Source organism: Miscanthus floridulus, chromosome 19, assembly GCF_019320115.1.
Source record: "Miscanthus floridulus cultivar M001 chromosome 19, ASM1932011v1, whole genome shotgun sequence".
NCBI lineage: Eukaryota > Viridiplantae > Streptophyta > Magnoliopsida > Poales > Poaceae > Miscanthus > Miscanthus floridulus.
Genome location: NC_089598.1, coordinates 3,548,641 through 3,566,038, shown reverse-complemented (window position 1 = coordinate 3,566,038; position 17,398 = coordinate 3,548,641). Strand labels below are relative to the sequence as shown.

General features: G+C 51.7%; 1 protein-coding gene across 1 annotated transcript; it reads left to right on the top strand.

Annotated features, from left to right (window-relative positions):
• The first annotated feature begins 11,452 nt into the window (after positions 1-11,452).
• LOC136525397 (uncharacterized) lies at positions 11,453-11,968 on the top strand. The gene has a single exon (XM_066518400.1). It carries the CDS (start codon positions 11,453-11,455, stop codon positions 11,966-11,968), a length of 516 nt encoding a protein of 171 aa, XP_066374497.1.
• The last annotated feature ends 5,430 nt before the right edge of the window (positions 11,969-17,398 follow it).

The window sequence follows — 17,398 nt, the reverse complement described above, 5'->3', positions numbered from 1 at the left end:
ATGATTGAAGGAGAGCTGGTCTCTTCTTCTTACTCTCTCCATTTTTCCTCCACCTCTTCTTCTCCCTCACCCTCTCCATACTTCCATTGATGCACCAGCTGTAGGGGGGCTAGAGTCCCCCCTAAGATCCACCCCTGGCTACATTCGCGTCGCGGTAAAAGATTTTCTTGCCTCTTCGAACAGCAGCGGCTTGATGCGTGTCATCCTCAACGTTGGTATCGACACCGCTTCCACCATCAGCGCCGTTGCGCAACTGCTGAACGCTACGGTGAGCTACGTTGTCGGCAAGGCGGCTGCTCCGTTGCCGAGAGTTTACTTCGGCACCGGTCAAGTGGTGGGGAGCGAATCCCTCTACTCAATGGTCCAATGCGACCCGGACCTGTCCCCGGCGGAGTGCCACAGTTGCCTGAAGAAAATGAAGGTGGAGTTGTTGGCGGCGGCTGTGGTGGTGAACGTGAATGGGTGGCTGGTTGGCTGGAGGTGCGGCCTCAGGTGCGAGACTCATTGAAAGTTTTTCGCCGGCGAACCTGATGAACGGCGACGCGGTGGTTCCATTGTCGGCGCCTTCGACGGAGGCTGCGCCGCCTTCGACGGAGGGCGCACCAGCACCGAGCACTACGGGTCAGTGCATGACTATATATTCTTTAATTATTAAGTCGTAAATATGGATATGCATTCGGTAACTTACAACTTTTACTACTATCTTCTTGTTTAGATCGTCAGGCGCACCACCACCATAAAGTTGACATGACAATACTAGTTGCGATCGCAGCTGGACTAGTGATCTGCAGCATCGGTGTGCTCCTCGTTTGTTGTTACTATCGTTCAAGGCAGTGGAGGATGCAGAACAGGATTGGAGTGACTGATCTCTTCTTCTTTCTCTCTCTATTTTTCTTCTTTCCTCTATCTCTTTTTCTTCCTCATCATCCTCATTTTTCATTGATGCACCGGCTATAGGGGTCTGGAGCCCCCCCCCCCCCCCACCAAGCCCTGGATTAGTTCCCAACTTTGACACTATGCAAAAAGAAGATTTTCCGTCACATCAAACTTGCGGTATATGCATGGAATACTAAAAGTAGACGAAATTAAAAACTAATTGCACAGTTTGGTTATACTTTGCGAGACGAACATTTTGAGCTTAATTAGTCAACGGTTGGACAATTATTACTAAATACAAACGAAATGCTACAGTAGAGAATCTGGCACTATACAAACTTTGCACGTCCAAATTCCGGCCAACTAAACGCGCTCCAAGCCGATCCGCCCCTGCTAGTACTTGTACTGTAGTATTCCTGCACGGAGTCGAGTGACGCGATCGTTTCGCCAGTTTTGACGCCGTGCTGGCGCGCCCAGCCACTGGTGACAGACACCGGAGCTGAACCAGCGTTGCCGTCTGCTGCTGGCACTGCTTTTCGCGTGCATCTGATGCAGAACGCACAAGCAATGAAGCAAGCGTACACGCGAGCCCTTTTTCGTCCGTTACTCCTCTCCTCCTGTACCTGCCACGCTTGCTGGCCGTGTCACCTCGACTCGATCTCGCCGTACACGGCCGATCCTTTACCCGCTACGAGACAAGGACAGGCTCGTCGGAGGAGACGACAGAGGCGTATAAATTCCGGTGGCAGCGGTAGGTACAGTAGAGGCGTATAATTCCGCCGCGGACGGCGGACGGCGGACGGCTCCGCGTGCTCGACCGGCCAGACCCAGACGAAACGGCCGGCACTGTTGGCGGCGGCAGCGTGCGTAACGTACGTGGCGCGTGCGCCCCTCCATGCAGAGGAGAGAACAAAGTTGGATGAGATATGACGATCTATGTACATTAGGATAAAAATATGCATGATGCATGTTTGGTTGGCTGGATATGATGAACCATTTTTTTGTTTGGTTGGATGAATGAAAGTGGATACGATTAGAATAGTTGTCTAATTATATCTGTTATTTAAAAATGATAACAACTCATTAGACACTAATAAATATGTACTAATACTAATCTTGCCATAAAAATCACTAGTTTAAAATAAATATGTTAATTAGCACAACTAATAACCTAATTAGCACACGAAACATGCACTAATCAATGTATTAACACTTATCAAAACTAATCCTATCATCATAATTACTAAGTAATAATATAACATACTAATCATCTTTATTTATTTACTAATGACAAAGATTAGAAGATTTTTACGAGATTTTTATGTAACAAAAAATTCAGCATCTAAAGTATATTCTATATCCATAGGTCTCAATAATTCATCCAACCAAACGCCAATGATCCATAGATGATCCAATCACATCCCTACAAATCCAACCAACCAAACGCATCTCCACGTACACCCTAGCTAGCTAGTATCGCGACGCGCCGGGCGGGCCATGCGGGTTTACACGCGCACGCGCACGTTTTCGAAAATTGGGTGTACGAGCACCGAGCACGGCTACTGTTGCCGCGTAGAGTACGTCTTTTCTTGATTTTTTTTGAAACTGTCTTTTCTTGAATTGATAACGAGAGAAATGATCGATTCACAGTCGGTACACGATGGCGCGCGTATTGCCGTACGTATGTACGTATTGGAACAAAACACAAGGTCGAGCTATACGTATGATATGGGTCCGTAGCGGTTGCAAAGATTGGGCAGCTTAATTTCGGAGTAGGAGCGTAAACCATCTCTGTCTTTGTGTTGTTGGTTGTTCGAGTTATGTGATTACTAGATTCAGTGGCGCTCTCTTTCGTATTTGAGTGATAGTTGAGTATTACAAATCGAGCATAATGGTGAAAAAGCATAAAAAAAATGTTTTCCCTTCTATGAGCCGATATTCTCTTTTTCGCTAAGGGTATGTTTGGGACAGAATATTTTTTTATTCTCGAGGTGAGGGTGATCGTAAATCCAATTTTAGTTAAAAAACCAACACGTACGTCCTTAGTCGGATGTCACATTATGGCCTATTTGTTTTCACTTACAACTGATTTGTTTATAATCGTACCATAGGAACCTTTTCGACTCTCGATCGTACTACTTCAAAGTTATGAAGTGATAGTCAAAAGAATCAGGAAATAAAAGCTTGTTGAAATTCTCGAATTTTTCATCAATAATCCGACTTTTTTTTCACGAGCGTGTCATTATGACACGTATTTTATTAAGCAGAAACAGAGTTTAATTGGTTACAACATTCCTAAGTAATCCATAGATTATCGTGAAAGGATGAAAGCCAACACGACCCAAATGAACCTAACTTAAATTACATTACATAAAAATTGTGTAATCAATTGGGCAAGTGCCAACGAGACTAACAAGCCTTCTCAAACATACACTCGAACCCCGCCACGTCGAACTTCGTAAGCGCACGAAGTGCGGCCCTTTGTGCGGAGTCGAGTGGGCCCTGGAAAGACCACGGGAAGTCTGCCACTACCAGGTTATCCGACGGCTGTGAGGCGGTGGGTTCCCACTTGGACACAAGCACCTTCTGCGCTTAAGGGTGGCGTTGGGGGCCCAAGAGGCACACTTTGCCGCCAGACGCGTGCTACGGCGAATGGTGACTGACGACGGAGAGCGACGAGTTCGACGACGGGGTGGCGCCTTGAGGATGAGAGTCTTCACCGGGGTGGAAACGCGCCTAGCAAACTCCCTGGTGAGGGCCGAAGGAGATGTCGGCATAGAGTTAGGTGGCCGATCGTTACCATCCACCCCCGACGCCTCAACATCCGTGAAGCTAAGCTGAACCATCCGTGGTGGCGAACTGGTGTCCACCAACGATGCCACAACCTCTAGAGAGGCCGCAATCAGAGTAGACGGACGCCTAAGCGCTAGAGCTCCCGTTGATCGACTGACGACAAGCGAGGTAGCGAGCTCATTGAGCATCGGATCGACCCATACGGGAGGCACGACACCCTCGCACAGCGCCACCGTGAGCGGATCAGATTCGTGGGAGCAGCGTGTGGCAGTAGAAGTAGCGACATTGCCAGTCGCGACAATGTTGATCTCCCTCAGTAGCTTGCTCCGGCGCCGCCGGCGTCGTCGACGAAAGCCGTTGGTGCCCCCCTCAGCCACCTACGCGGCTCCATCTGAGCCACCATGTGGCGCGTGCAGGGATGACCGTGAGCCGCCACACCCTGCCTTCGATGATGTCGTCGTGGCCTGTCTGGGCCACTTGCAGTCCCTAGCGAGGTGACAATAGCCGTGACACCGCAGACAACGTCGGGCAACCGGCAGGTCGCTATTTGGTGTGAGTAGGTGAAAGTGCAATCAAGCCCTAATTGTGGGTTTTGGTGATGATGACTATGCAATTAGAGAACTAATGAGATTTATCGAGATGACAAGCAGGGAATCTATAATCGATTCAAGTTTACATTCACTGATTTTGAACTGTGACTCGAAGTTGTCTGCAGGTGTGGTAGTGCGGCTGTTCTGACCCGACAGTGCCGCTGTCCGACAGTGCCGCGAGGTCAGAGCGGCAGTGCCGCAGGTTGAATTTGATAAAAGTTTGAGTGTTTATTTTAACAGGCCTATTCACCCCCTCTTCTAGGCTAACCAGAGATCCTACAAGTGGTACCAGAGCAGGTTACCTCATGAGCGCTTCATCGCGCGAGGTATGGAGCTCAGAGGAGGAACTAGTGGCGTGAAGCAGGTGGATGTCGACACAAACAACAGCGAGTTGAGCGCATCAACAGCAAGCAACACCACGCTACCATATCTTGAGGCTACCGATGTCGAAAGAGCTCTCAATGACAATGAGAGAAGAAGAAGGAAGGAGGCAAAAAAGCTCGAAAGAGAAGCAAAACAGAAGAAGAAGGAGCAGCAACGGTTAGAAGACATGAAGCAAAGAAAAGAAGAAAAAAATCTCATAAGAGAAGCAAGAAGAAGAAGGAGAGAAGCTAGGAAGAAGAAGGAAGAAGAGAAGGCAACAAATGCATCAAGTGACATATCAAGTAGTTCCGAAGATGGAGATGATGATGAGTCCTACCAAGTGTCGAAGGGGGACAAGAAGGAGAAGAGAGGAAAGTGCAAAGCCAGCAACAACAAATATGCCACCATATCCTTTAACTATTCTTCTATACATATGACTAACCATGATCGGAGGTCTTTCATCAATGTGCCCGTGGGCAAGCTACCTCATTTCAATAGGACTAACTTTGCCAAGTGGAAGCACTTGATGAGAGCCTATCTTATAGGTCTTTACCATAGCATTTGGGAGATTGTTTGCAATTGATTTGAGCCACCGGTTGATCCAAAAAACCTAACACTAGAAGAGATGAGAATCATTCACCTCAATGGTCAAGCCACAAGTGTGTTGCTTAGTGCTTTGGATGGTGATGACTACAATAGAGTGATTGGGGTTGATGTTGCCAAGCAAATATGGGACACTTTGCACCTCGCACATAAAGGGGTTGACAAAGTGAGAAAGGCAAAAATTGATTTGTTGATGTCAAAGCTCAACCGATTTATAATCTTAGATGGAGAGGGGCCACAAGAGATGTTTGATAGGTTGATGACAATGGTGGGCAAGATTAGAGGCTATGGTTGTGATGAGCTAGATGATCACAAAGTTGTCAAGATTATGTTGGAGGCTTACTCACCTAGAAATAAGACCGTAGTGACTCTAATTAGAGACAAGAAGAAGTTTGAGTACTTCACACAAAATGATGTTGTCGGGTTCATAAACCCGGGGTCCCTCGGGGACCGGCTTCCACGTCAGGGCTCGGCCTAGAAGGATGGCTTTTTCTTCTTCTAGACCAGCCCAAGAATCTAAACTCAACATACCGGAGCACTCATTTCAGGCCCTGGCCGCCTTCGGCCCATCTTTCCGACCGGAGCACTAGCTCAGGCTCAGGCCAACTCTGAACGGCCTCTCCGATCAGAGCGCTAGCGTCAGGCCCCGGCTGCCTTCGCACGGCCTCCACTCAGAAAGCCTGACCCGAGGACTGCCTCCGACTCCAACCCTGTGTCTCCGACCGGGGTTCATAGAAAACCCTGCCCATCGCTATTCTCCGACTAGCACGCCAGAACCGACTAGGGCAATTCGACCGGGGACACCCGCTCGAAAAGAACCAGAAGGCGTACGAAGGAAGGTAAGACGGGGCTCGCAAGTCAAACCACGGCACCAGGGACCATACCCTGTGGAACACTACTTTACAGCCGCCCTGCCACAAACAGTATTGTAGGCGCCAACAATTACCTCTACAGTATTGTTGGCGTTGGTCAAAACACCCATACGGTAAGACCCCTCATGTGCCTCTGGGCATCAACAGTATTGTGGGTGCCGGAATTCACCGTACCATGTGAATATGGTAAAGTCATGCCTCCAGTCGGCGAGACAACATTTTTGCAGGTACCGATGTCCTCCAGTCTTGAAGAAAGCAGCTCAACCTCCCACATGTACCTGACATTCTGTAGTGACATCAACAGTATTGCAGGCGCCCACCATTATCCTATCCCCATCGGCGTGGGCAACAAGGCTTAGAAACGTCCGTACTCACTCCCCCTCTCACTTGTAAAGCCATCCCCTTCTTCTATAAAAGGGGATGTGCTCCCTCCAAACACAAAAAAGTTAACCCAAGTTGACTTTACGAAGCTCAGACTCACTAGATCGACATCAACACCTTACAACCTCAGGACCACCAAGTTCCGACCGCAACCCTTCCGGTCGGAGCCAACCGAACCTCTTGTATACCCCCTCCTTTCTCCTTCTTGTTTCTAACCCCACTACAGACTTTGACCACCTGGGCTTAGGAATAAAGTCACCGACCGACCCCTACTGGACGTAGGGCATGTTGCCTGAACCAATATAAATCATGTGTCATTGAGTGCTAGGCCACCTCCGATCACAACGTACAGCAAAACTACAAATATTTACTAGTTGGTCACTTTCTGCACTGACAGTTGGCGCCATCCGTGGGGAAGACTCTGTACATTCAACACTTTTTTGGTAATCGGATGACCCATTTCTCCGCCACCCCCGCCGTGGCAGGCTCGGGCGATACGATTCGCTTCGGCTCGATGGAATTTCCCACACTCTCGCCCGTCGGGATGCGGGTTCCACCCTTCTTCGAGCTTTCCCAGGCCTTCCGTTTTGGAAGCCTAGACTTCATCGCCGACTGGCTCGGTGTACTCCACCTCTGCGAGGAGGCGCACGTTCCGGCACCCGTCAAAGGGGCGCCCTCCATCGACTCCGGGACGAGGAAAATCGACAGCGCGACATCTGCGCTTCTATCCGAGCAAACTCTCTGCTCAAACCCCGCTGTAAGTAATACCTGTACTGTTACTTACTCTTCATTTACTATTCCCAATCGAGCACCCAGAGAGACTGTGTTATCCACGCCGCAAATATCACATGATCGGTTCCCCTACGGCCTCGTGTCCTCTGCGGACACGTACGCCCAGGGACTCCGAAGGGTGCTGGTGCCTTTCCCCCTCACATCCGAATTCATGGGAATGGCAGGCTATGCTCCTGCCGCTTCCCATGAACCCTTGGATGGTGAGGGCATGAGCGACGATTCCAGCGTCAACGACGTGGCACCATGCCACCATCCGTCTCGGGAGTGCGCCATGGCGAACACTCTGGGACAGCCACCGGTGGTTGTGGAATCTACACAGACTCACACCCCTCTAGACCCACGTGCGGAGGCCCTCGCGTCTACGTAAGCAAACGCCGAGGAATTGCGACAACGGCGGTAGAACCAGCCACTGCCTGCGCCGGCTTGGTCGGCCCGGCACGTCGTGCCCACGCACACGGCCTGGCGGGTGGCGCCCAGGGTCATGCCCATTAGGTCCAACGTGACATCATGAACAAGGGAAACGATGTCCCACAATTCACCCAGGTTGGCCAGAATATCGCTGCTGCAGCAATGCTTCTACGCGGTGTTCCCGAGCCCGTCGACCCTCCGGAGCGGGCAGTCCATCGGAACCTCTAGGTTTTAGTAGAAGCCACCGCCGTCCAACAGGCGGAAAGCTCCGCGTCACGACTCCGACGCGCGCCCTCTCTCCCCAACTGGGGAACGGGGACGTGCCAGATGGATCACTCTGTTCACTCACCGCTACAGCCGCTAGGACCAGCTCAGAGTGCGGTAGTCGCGCCATGGTCCGACCGGGCGCCTGCTCCACACCCACCATCAGCACATGAGCGGCCTGATCCACACCAGGACGCCCGTAGCGCCATTGGCGACCGACATTGGTCCCAACGTAATAACATTATCCACCATATGGTGGCAGGTGACACGAATCTCGGCCAAACCATCGAAGGAACCGGTGAAACGCGCCCCAAGCACAGTCGCCGGCCAGATGACCGAAGCCCCAGCCCCGAGGGCCTAGGGCCTCGGGCCTTCAGCCGGTGCATCCGGAAAGCACCATTCCCGTAGCGTTTCCGGCCGTCCACCAACATCACCAAATACACTGGGGAGACAAACCCAGGCATTTGGCTAGGCTCGAAGACTTCTGACTCGCCTGTCGGGCCAGAGGAGTGGATGATGACTTCTTCATCATTCAATATCTTCCCATTTGCATGGGGGAACATGTTCAGGCGTGGCTCGAATTCATTCCACACGACAGCATCCGCGACTAGGCGGACCTCAAGAGGGTCTTCGTCGGGAATTTCCAGGGGATGTACGTCCAACCGAGGAACTCCTGGGACCTCAAGAGCTGTCAGCAAGAGCCCAGCGAGTCCCTGCGGGATTACATCCGTAGGTTCTCCCAATGATGCAACTCCCTCCCTGACATCGTTGACACAGACGTCATCAGCGCGTTCCTCTCCGGGACAAACTGCGAGTGCCTTATCCACAAGCTTGGCTGCTTGAAACCCCGTACCACCCGTGACCTGCTTGACGTAGCCACCAACCACGCCTCTAGCGAGGAGGCGGTCAGAGTGGTCTTGAGCGAAGGCCGAGACAAGGTCAAAGCCAAATGCATGGACCCAGACGAGGGCCTCTCCACGCAGAGGGGCAAGAAAAACAAAAAGGATCGACATCGGTCGGACAGCGCCCCGCTGGTCACCGCGACCGATCGCACAGTCAAGCAGCCCCATCAGGGACTGCCTGACCACTTCAACAAACTCATGGATGGTCCATGCCCCAACCACGCCTACCCTATCAAACACCTCTACAAGGAGTGTGATCTCCTCAAATGTTTCCTTCGACAGGCTGGTGGGCCAAAGGAGGGAGACGGCAAAGAGGCAACACCCAAGAAGGGAGGTACGGCAGGCAAAGATGTGAATAACTTCCCTAACGCTAATGAATGTATCATGATCTTTGGTGGATCCAACACCGTCTGGACCAAGCGACAGCATAAGGTTCGCTATCGAGAGGCATGCGCCGCCGAGTCAGCCATCCCCTCCTTCCTCAGCTGGTCGGAGTCTCCGATCACCTACAATCAGAGGGACCATCCCTCCCACGTCGTAAAACTAGGATGCTATCCGCTCATCGTCGACCCCATCGTCCACAAGAAGTGGCTTACGAAGGTGCTGATGGACGGCGGTAGCGGCTTCAACATCCTGTACATCGACACCCTCGATGCCATGCGTATCCCTTGATCAGAACTCTGCCCGGCAGGCTCCCCCTTCCACAGGGTAATCCCAGGAGCACAGGCATACCCGCTCGGGCAGATCGATCTGCCCGTCACGTTTGGTAGCCGAGCCAACTTCTGCTTGGAGGTTCTCACCTTCGAGGCGGTAGACTTTTCAGGGTCCTACCACACCATCTTGGAGCGGCCATGCTACATGAGATTCATGACCATCCCCAACTACACCTACCTCAAGCTAAAGATGCCAGGACCAAACGGCGTCATCACTGTGAGCAGCGCGTTCTCGCAGGCCTTCACGTGCGACCGCGAACACTACGAGCTCGCCACTACGGTCGTCAGCTCGTCCAAACTCCCGTGACTCAGGGAGTCATCGGTCCCGGTAGCCCCGGATTGTAACCAACCAACTTCTTCATCGGTCTTCCGCCCACTCGAAGAAACCAAGGTGGTGGAAATCGATCCCACCAACCCAACCAAGATAGTTTGGATCAGGACCCAGCTTCCGGCCAAATAGAAAAGCGAGCTCGTTGACTTCCTGCATGTCAATCGCGATGTCTTCGCATGGCAGCTGTCTGACATGCCAGGGATACCCCGGGAGGTCGCCGAGCACGCACTACGCCTTACTTTGGGTTCTAAACCTGCCAAACAACACTTGCGTCGCTTCGACAACTAAAGGCATAGGGCCATAGGCGAGGAAATCGCCAAACTCCTGGCAGCCGGGTTCATCAGGGAGGTCTTCCATTCCGACTGGCTTACCAATCCCGTCCTGGTCAGAAAAAAGACCGGGAAGTGGAGAATGTGCGTCGATTATACTGGACTTAACAAAGCATGCCCAAAGGATCATTTCCCATTACCATGCATAGACCAGATAATTAACTCCACCTCGGGTTGTGAAATCCTCTCCTTTCTGGATGCCTACTCAGGCTATCACCAGATCACAATGAAAGAGTCCGATCAGCTCGCAACCTCGTTCATCACCCCATATGGTTCGTACTGCTACGTAACCATGCCTTTTGGCCTGAAGAACGCTGGCACCACCTATCAAAGGTGCATGCAGCAATGCTTCGCCGACCAAATCGACCCGCTCGACCAGCCCGATCAGGCCGAGCGTCCAAAACCAACGATCGCCATCTATGTTGATGACATAGTGGTCAAAACGGCTCAAGCTTGTGGCCTGATCGCAAACTTGGCCGCGACGTTCGCAAACCTCCGAAGGTTCAACATCAAGCTGAATCCCGAAAAGTGTGTTTTCGGGGTTCCAAAGGGGAAACTGCTTGGATACATCGTATCCGAGCGTGGCATCGAAGCCAACCCCAAAAAGATCACGGCCATCTCCAACATGGGCCCCATACGCAATGTCAAAGGCATGCAGAGACTCATCGGTTGCCTGGCTGCCTTAAGCCGCTTCATCTCCTGGCTCGACGAACGAGGGATGCCGCTCTACAAGCTCCTCAAAAGGACAAATGCCTTCGTCTAGACTGAGGAAGCCCAGCAGGCTCTCGAAAGCCTCAAAACGTCCCTAACGTCGGCCCCAATCCTCGTTGCTCCCAAGCAGGGAGAACCCCTCCTCCTCTACGTCGCAGCAAGTAACCATGTGGTGAGCGCCGCCGTAGTCGTAGAGAGGGAGGATTCAGGACACCAGCTCAAAGTGCAGCGACTCGTATACTTCATCAGAGAAGTGCTTATCGACCCCAAGGTCTGGTACCCCCAGGTGCAGAAACTCCTATACGCCGTACTAATGGCGACCAGGAAGCTCCTACACTACTTCACCGACCACGAAGTCATGGTCGTCACTTCATACCCACTCGGAGACATCGTCCGCAATAGCGACACCGTGGGACGAATCTCCAAGTGGGCTCTTGAACTCATGGGCCACGACATCAGATATACCCCCCCCCCCCCGCACCGCTATTAAGTCTTAGGCTCTCGTAGATTTTGTCGCCGAATGGATGGAGGTCCAGCTACCAATCCTGGATGTCACCCATGAATACTGGACAATGTACTTCGATGGGTTCGTAATGGCACCTAGCTCAGGAGCTGGAGTGGTTCTGATCTCCCCGGATGGGAGTAGGCTCTGTTACGCCATCTGCCTCCACTTCTCAGCTTCAAACAACGCCATGGAATACGAGGCCCTGATCAACGGACTCCGCATCGCCATCAAGCTCGGCGCTACGCGACTCTACGTCCGTGGCGACTCGGAACTAGTCATTGATCAGGTCATGAAGGAGTCCTCCTGCAAAAGCCCCCTCATGATGGCATACTTTCAAGAGGTGCGCAAGCTCGAGGACAAATTCCAGGGGATCGAACTACATCACATCCCTCGAAGGGACAACGATGCCGCCGATTTCCTCGCAAAACTAGCCGCCAGGCGGGATCCATCCCCAAGCGGGGTCTTCATCAATGACATCCATGAGCCGTCTGCTTGCATCATGGAAGGTCTAACCCAGATGCCCTTCGACGCCTAGCCTATGCTCGAGGGCTCTACCCTGATGCCCAACCAGCACCCTAGGGCTCTGATCCCAGTACCTCCATGCCACCCGCGAGCGTTGCCATATTGACGCCCGAGCAAACCGATTGGCGAGTACCGCTACTCGCCTACATCCTCGAAGAGGTTCTCCCGCCTGAAAGGATGGAGGCCCAATGAATCGCTCGACGTGCCAAGACCTTCATCGCACTCGGTGACGAGCTCTACAAATGGAGCCCATCAGGGGTACTCATGAAGTGTATCCTCACTAGCCAAGGGAGGGATCTCCTCCTCGAGGTTCATGCTGGCATTTGCGGGCATCACGTGGCCCCAAGGTCGCTGGTTAGAAATGCCTTCCGCTAAGGTTTTTACTGGCCCACTACACTACGAGATGTAGAGGAAGTCATTAGCAGGTGTGAGGGATGCCAGTTCTACGCCCGGCAAACCCATTTGCTGGCATAAGAGCTCCAAACCATCCCTATCACTTGGCCATTCACGGTCTAGGGCCTCGACATGGTAGGACCCCTCAAAAAGGCCCCGGGCGGTTTCACTCACCTACTCGTAGCGGTCGACAAATTCACCAAGTGGATAGAGGCCAAACCCTTCACCAACATCCGGTCGGAGGAGGCAGTCAAATTCTTCCTTGACATCATCTACCGATTCGGCGTTCCCAACTGTATCATCACTGACCACGGGACTAACTTCACCAGAAAAAAGTTCCTAAATTTTAGCGACGAATATAGTATCAGGATCGACTGGGCCTCGGTTGGACATCCACGAACTAACGGTTAGGTCGAACGCGCCAAATGGCATGGTCCTCCAAGGACTTAAGTCATGCATCTTCGACCGACTCAACAAATACATCGGGCGATGGGTTGTGGAAGTCCCAGCGATCCTCTGGAGCCTGAGAACGACCCCAAACCGATCTATGGGATTGACACCCTTCTTCCTGGCCTACGGAGCTGAGGCAGTGTTGCCCTCCGACCTCGACCACGGTGCACCAAGAGTGAAGGCTTTCGACCACGACCGAGCCGCGGAGGCCCAACAAGACGCAGTCAACCTACTCGAAGAGGCCCGTGAAGCAACCGTCATCCGCTTTGCTCGCTACCAACAAACCCTCCGTAGGTACCACGAAAGGAAGATCAGAGGAAGGATTCTCAAAGTCGGTGACCTCATACTCTGGAGGACCCTATCAACGAAGGAAAAACACAAGCTCTCTCCACCATGGGAAGGACCCTATACGGTAACCAAAGTAGTCTGACTGGGCACCTACCGACTGGAGGACAACAACGGCAACCTTCTCAACAACACTTGGAACATTGAACAGCTACATCGTTTTCCCTCTAAATTTGGTCTAAACCACTTTTTAGTTAGAACATGCTCCCGTAAGAGCACCTCTACCCGAAACACTTTTAGCCCGGGTCGCTCGGGGGCTCCATAAAGGTACAATATTAAAATATTACCTCTCTTTTTACTATCGCATGATAAAGCAACTGTGTCCCCAAACAGAAACACATTCCATTCCCTGTGTTTACCTTACGTAACTCTGTTCTTACTCCCAACCAAACACACCCTACCTTTTCCTATGGTTACGAACAGCTGAGCCTCGTGGGCCACGCCCTGGGCTCATAAGGTCGCAGCCTATGAAACAAACGGGTAGGTACGAGAAAGAAAGGATAAAAAACAAAAGTTATGCTAAGATAAACACAGGGAACAAATATCGTGGTTCTATCACAAGGACAGCACGGATGTGTTCATTAATACAAAACTATTCACACGAGGGCTAACCCACGATTGACAAGCGCAAGTACCGGTCGAATATTTTTGGCTAGAGCTCTCTGAACCCCGTCACTCTAGTCATACAGGCACCGCCACACGAAAACTCCGCTGAGAGACCAACCGGCCCCCTGAGTCGATCGAATCACTCAGTATCCACACCTAAGATATAGGTAGGAAGTGAAGGGGTGCCCTATGCAGGCCATGCCGACTCCGCCTCAAATGACGAGCACGGGTCCCGGTCGGACATTTCTGACTAAAGCTCTCTGAACCCCGTCTCTCAGGTCATCAAGGTAAGCATGTGTTCGTTAATACAAAACTATTCACACAAGGGCTAACCCACAATTGACAAGCGTAGGTACTAGTCAGATGTTTCCGACTGGAGCTCTTCGAACCCCGTCACTCCAGTCGTTAAGGTAAAACACTATCAAAAGCCCCTCTATTTCAATTTAAAACATTCATACATCCATACGCGTATTTCATTCCATACGCCTGAACCCTCCGGACGGTTAGGGCATGAACCGCCCCGGGGCTTGGGAACTAAGCATCGCACATGCAGCGAAATGCATCAGAACGCTCAGTGTTGCGCCATGAAGTGGAGGCTTGCCTCATTCGATATGAGCAACCGAACAGAGCCAGGGGAGAAAACCATAGATGAGCACCATGCAGCCTTTGCCCGGTCTAGCAAACCAGGTCATCTCAACCTTCTCGTTCGATCCTGAACCTCTCGCCAAGACCATAGAATCTCCATTGAGGGGAGGCCATTAGGCCACCCGGGTCGGTCTCTGGAACGACCTCAGCATCTATCGAGCTGCAGGTAAAGGAGTAGTGGAATGCCACAAGAGAGCTATGCCGACCCCGTCATGAATGATGGACTCGGATTCCGCTCAATCACACCCATTAGCGAGCTCACCAAGCTAGTCTTCGAGCCCGAGCGATCAGGACAGGCGATGAAACTCAGCCCCTCCGGTTGTGAGGAACCAAATGGGGTAGCATAAAACAACTCACACCAACCCCCACGAAGGCCCGACAGGCCTCGGGGGCTCAAATGCCAAGGGACCGCGACTCTAAACTCGTGTCAATAGGATCGGCGACATCCGGCTACGGCTCTTGGGACCGTGACTTCGAACTCGCGTCGACAGGATAGGCAACATCTGGCTACGGCTCTTGGGACCACGACTCCTAAACTCGCGTCGACAGGATCGGCAACATCCGACTATGGCTCTTGGGACCACGACTCCTAAACTCGTGTCAACAGGATCGGCGACATCTGGCTATGGCTCCTGGGACCGTGACTCCTAAACTCGCGTAACGGCTTCCTGAACTAACTAAACTAACTCTCTCGATCCTCGGCGTGCACTGATGTCTGGGTCCATTCGCAAACTCTGCCTCACCCGATCTCACGGCACACATCGATGCCAAAAGATGAGTAAGCCCTGACACAACCAAACCGAGCTATCTCCACCCACAGCGTGCACCAATGTTAGGGTCCATTCATGACTCCGACTCACCCGATCCCACGGCGCGCAACGAGACCATGGTTAAATAAAATTCCATCTCAAACTAAAAAACACACATACACACCTGCTAAGACAACACCCCAGCCGGTTCGGCCTGAACTACCTAGGGCTCAGGGGCTACACCTACGGGTGCACTCGCGCGCACCCGCCGACAAAATAGAAAAACATCCCCCATTGACAAAACTCAGAAGCACCCCCAGCTGGTTCGGCATGAACTGCCTAGGGGCTTAGAGGCTACACCCACGGGTGCGCTCAAGCGCACCCACCGGCAAGACAAAAAATCCCCCAGATGATTCTACCTAAATCGCCCGAGGGCCTGGGGGCTCCTGTCGAGTTCATAAACCTAGGGTCTCTCGGGGATCGGCTTCCACGCCAGGGCTCAGCCTAGAAGGACGGCTTTTTCTTCTTCTAGATTGGCCTAAGAATCTAAACTCAATAGACCGGAGCACTCGTTTCAGGCCCTGGCCGCCTTCGGCCCATCTTTCCAACCAGAGCACTAGCTCAGGCTCAGGCCAACTTCGAACGGCCTCTCTGATCGGAGCGCTAGTGTCAGGCCTCGGCTGCCTTCGCACGGCCTCCACTCGGAAAGCCTGACCCGAGGACTGCCTCTGACTTCGACCCCGTGTCTCTAATCGGGGTTCATAGAAAACCCTGCCCATCGCTATTTTCCGACTGGCACGCCAGAACCGACTGGGGCAATCCGACCAGGGACACCCGCTCAGAAAGAACCCAGAGGCGTACGAAGGAAGGCAAGACAGGGCTCACAAGTCAAACCATGGCACCAGGGACCATACCCTATGGAACAGTACTTTACAGCCGCCCTGCCACAAACAGTATTGTAGGCGCCAACAATTATCTCTATAGTATTATAGGCGCTGGTCAAAACACCTGTACGGTAAGACCCCCCATGTGCCTCTAGGCATCAACAGTATTGTGGGCACCGGAATTCACCATACCAGGTGAATATGGTAAAGTCATGCCTCCAGTCGGCGAGATAGCATTTTTGCAGGTACCGATGTCCTCCAGTTTTGAAGAAAGCAGCTCAACCTCCCACATGTACCTGACATTCTGCAGTGACATCAACAGTGTTGTGGGCGCCCACCATTATCCCATCCCCATCGGCGTGGGCAACAAGGCTTAGAAACGTCCGTACTCACTCTCCCTCTCACTTGTAAAGTCATCCCCTTCTTTTATAAAAGGGGATATGCTCCCTCCAAACACAAAAAGTTAACCCAAGTCGACTTCATGAAGCTCAGACTCACTAGATCGACATCAACACCTTACAACCTCAGGACCACCAAGTTCTGACTGCAACCCTTCCGGTCAGAGCCAACTAAACCTCTTGTATACCCCCTCCTTTCTCTTTCTCGTTTCTAACCCCACTATAGACTTCGAGCACCTAGGCTCAGGAATAAAGTCACCGACCGACCCCTACTGGACGTAGGGCATGTTGCCTGAACTAGTATAAATCCTGTGTCATTGAGTGCTAGGCCACCTCCGATCACAACGTATAGCAAAACTACAAATATTTACTAGTTGATCACTTTCTGCACCGACAGATGTACTTGGAAGGATCTTGACCTTTGACATGCAAAGAGAAGAAGCAAATGAGAGGAAGAAGCTTGGCGAATTGCAAGCAAAGGTAGAAGGCATCAGGATCAAGGATGTAGCTCTCAAGGTCAACAAATCAAGTAAGCAAGGCTCTACAAGCAAGTCCAAGATCAACAAGCAAGCTTCAACTAGCAAGCCCAAAGCAATCAAGCAAGTCTAAGAAAGAGTAGAAATCACATCATCTTCAAGTGAAAGTGAAAATGATGATGATCAATATGAGAAGGTTGATGATGTTTCTCTCTTTATGAAGAGGTTTCACAAGGGGCTAAAGAAGCAAGGCTACAAGGTAGTGAAGAGAAACTTTCTAAACAAGAAAAAAAGGACATGCTACAATTGTGGTAGCAACGATCACTTCATTGCCAAGTGTCCATATGAGATCAAGGACAATAAATACAAGAAGGAAAAGAAAGAGGAGAAGGCCGACCATAGAAAGTGCAAGAAGTACATGGGAGAGGCTCATTTTGGGCATGAATGGGACTCAACTAGAGAGAGCACAAGTGAGGAGGATGAGAAAGTTGCAACCA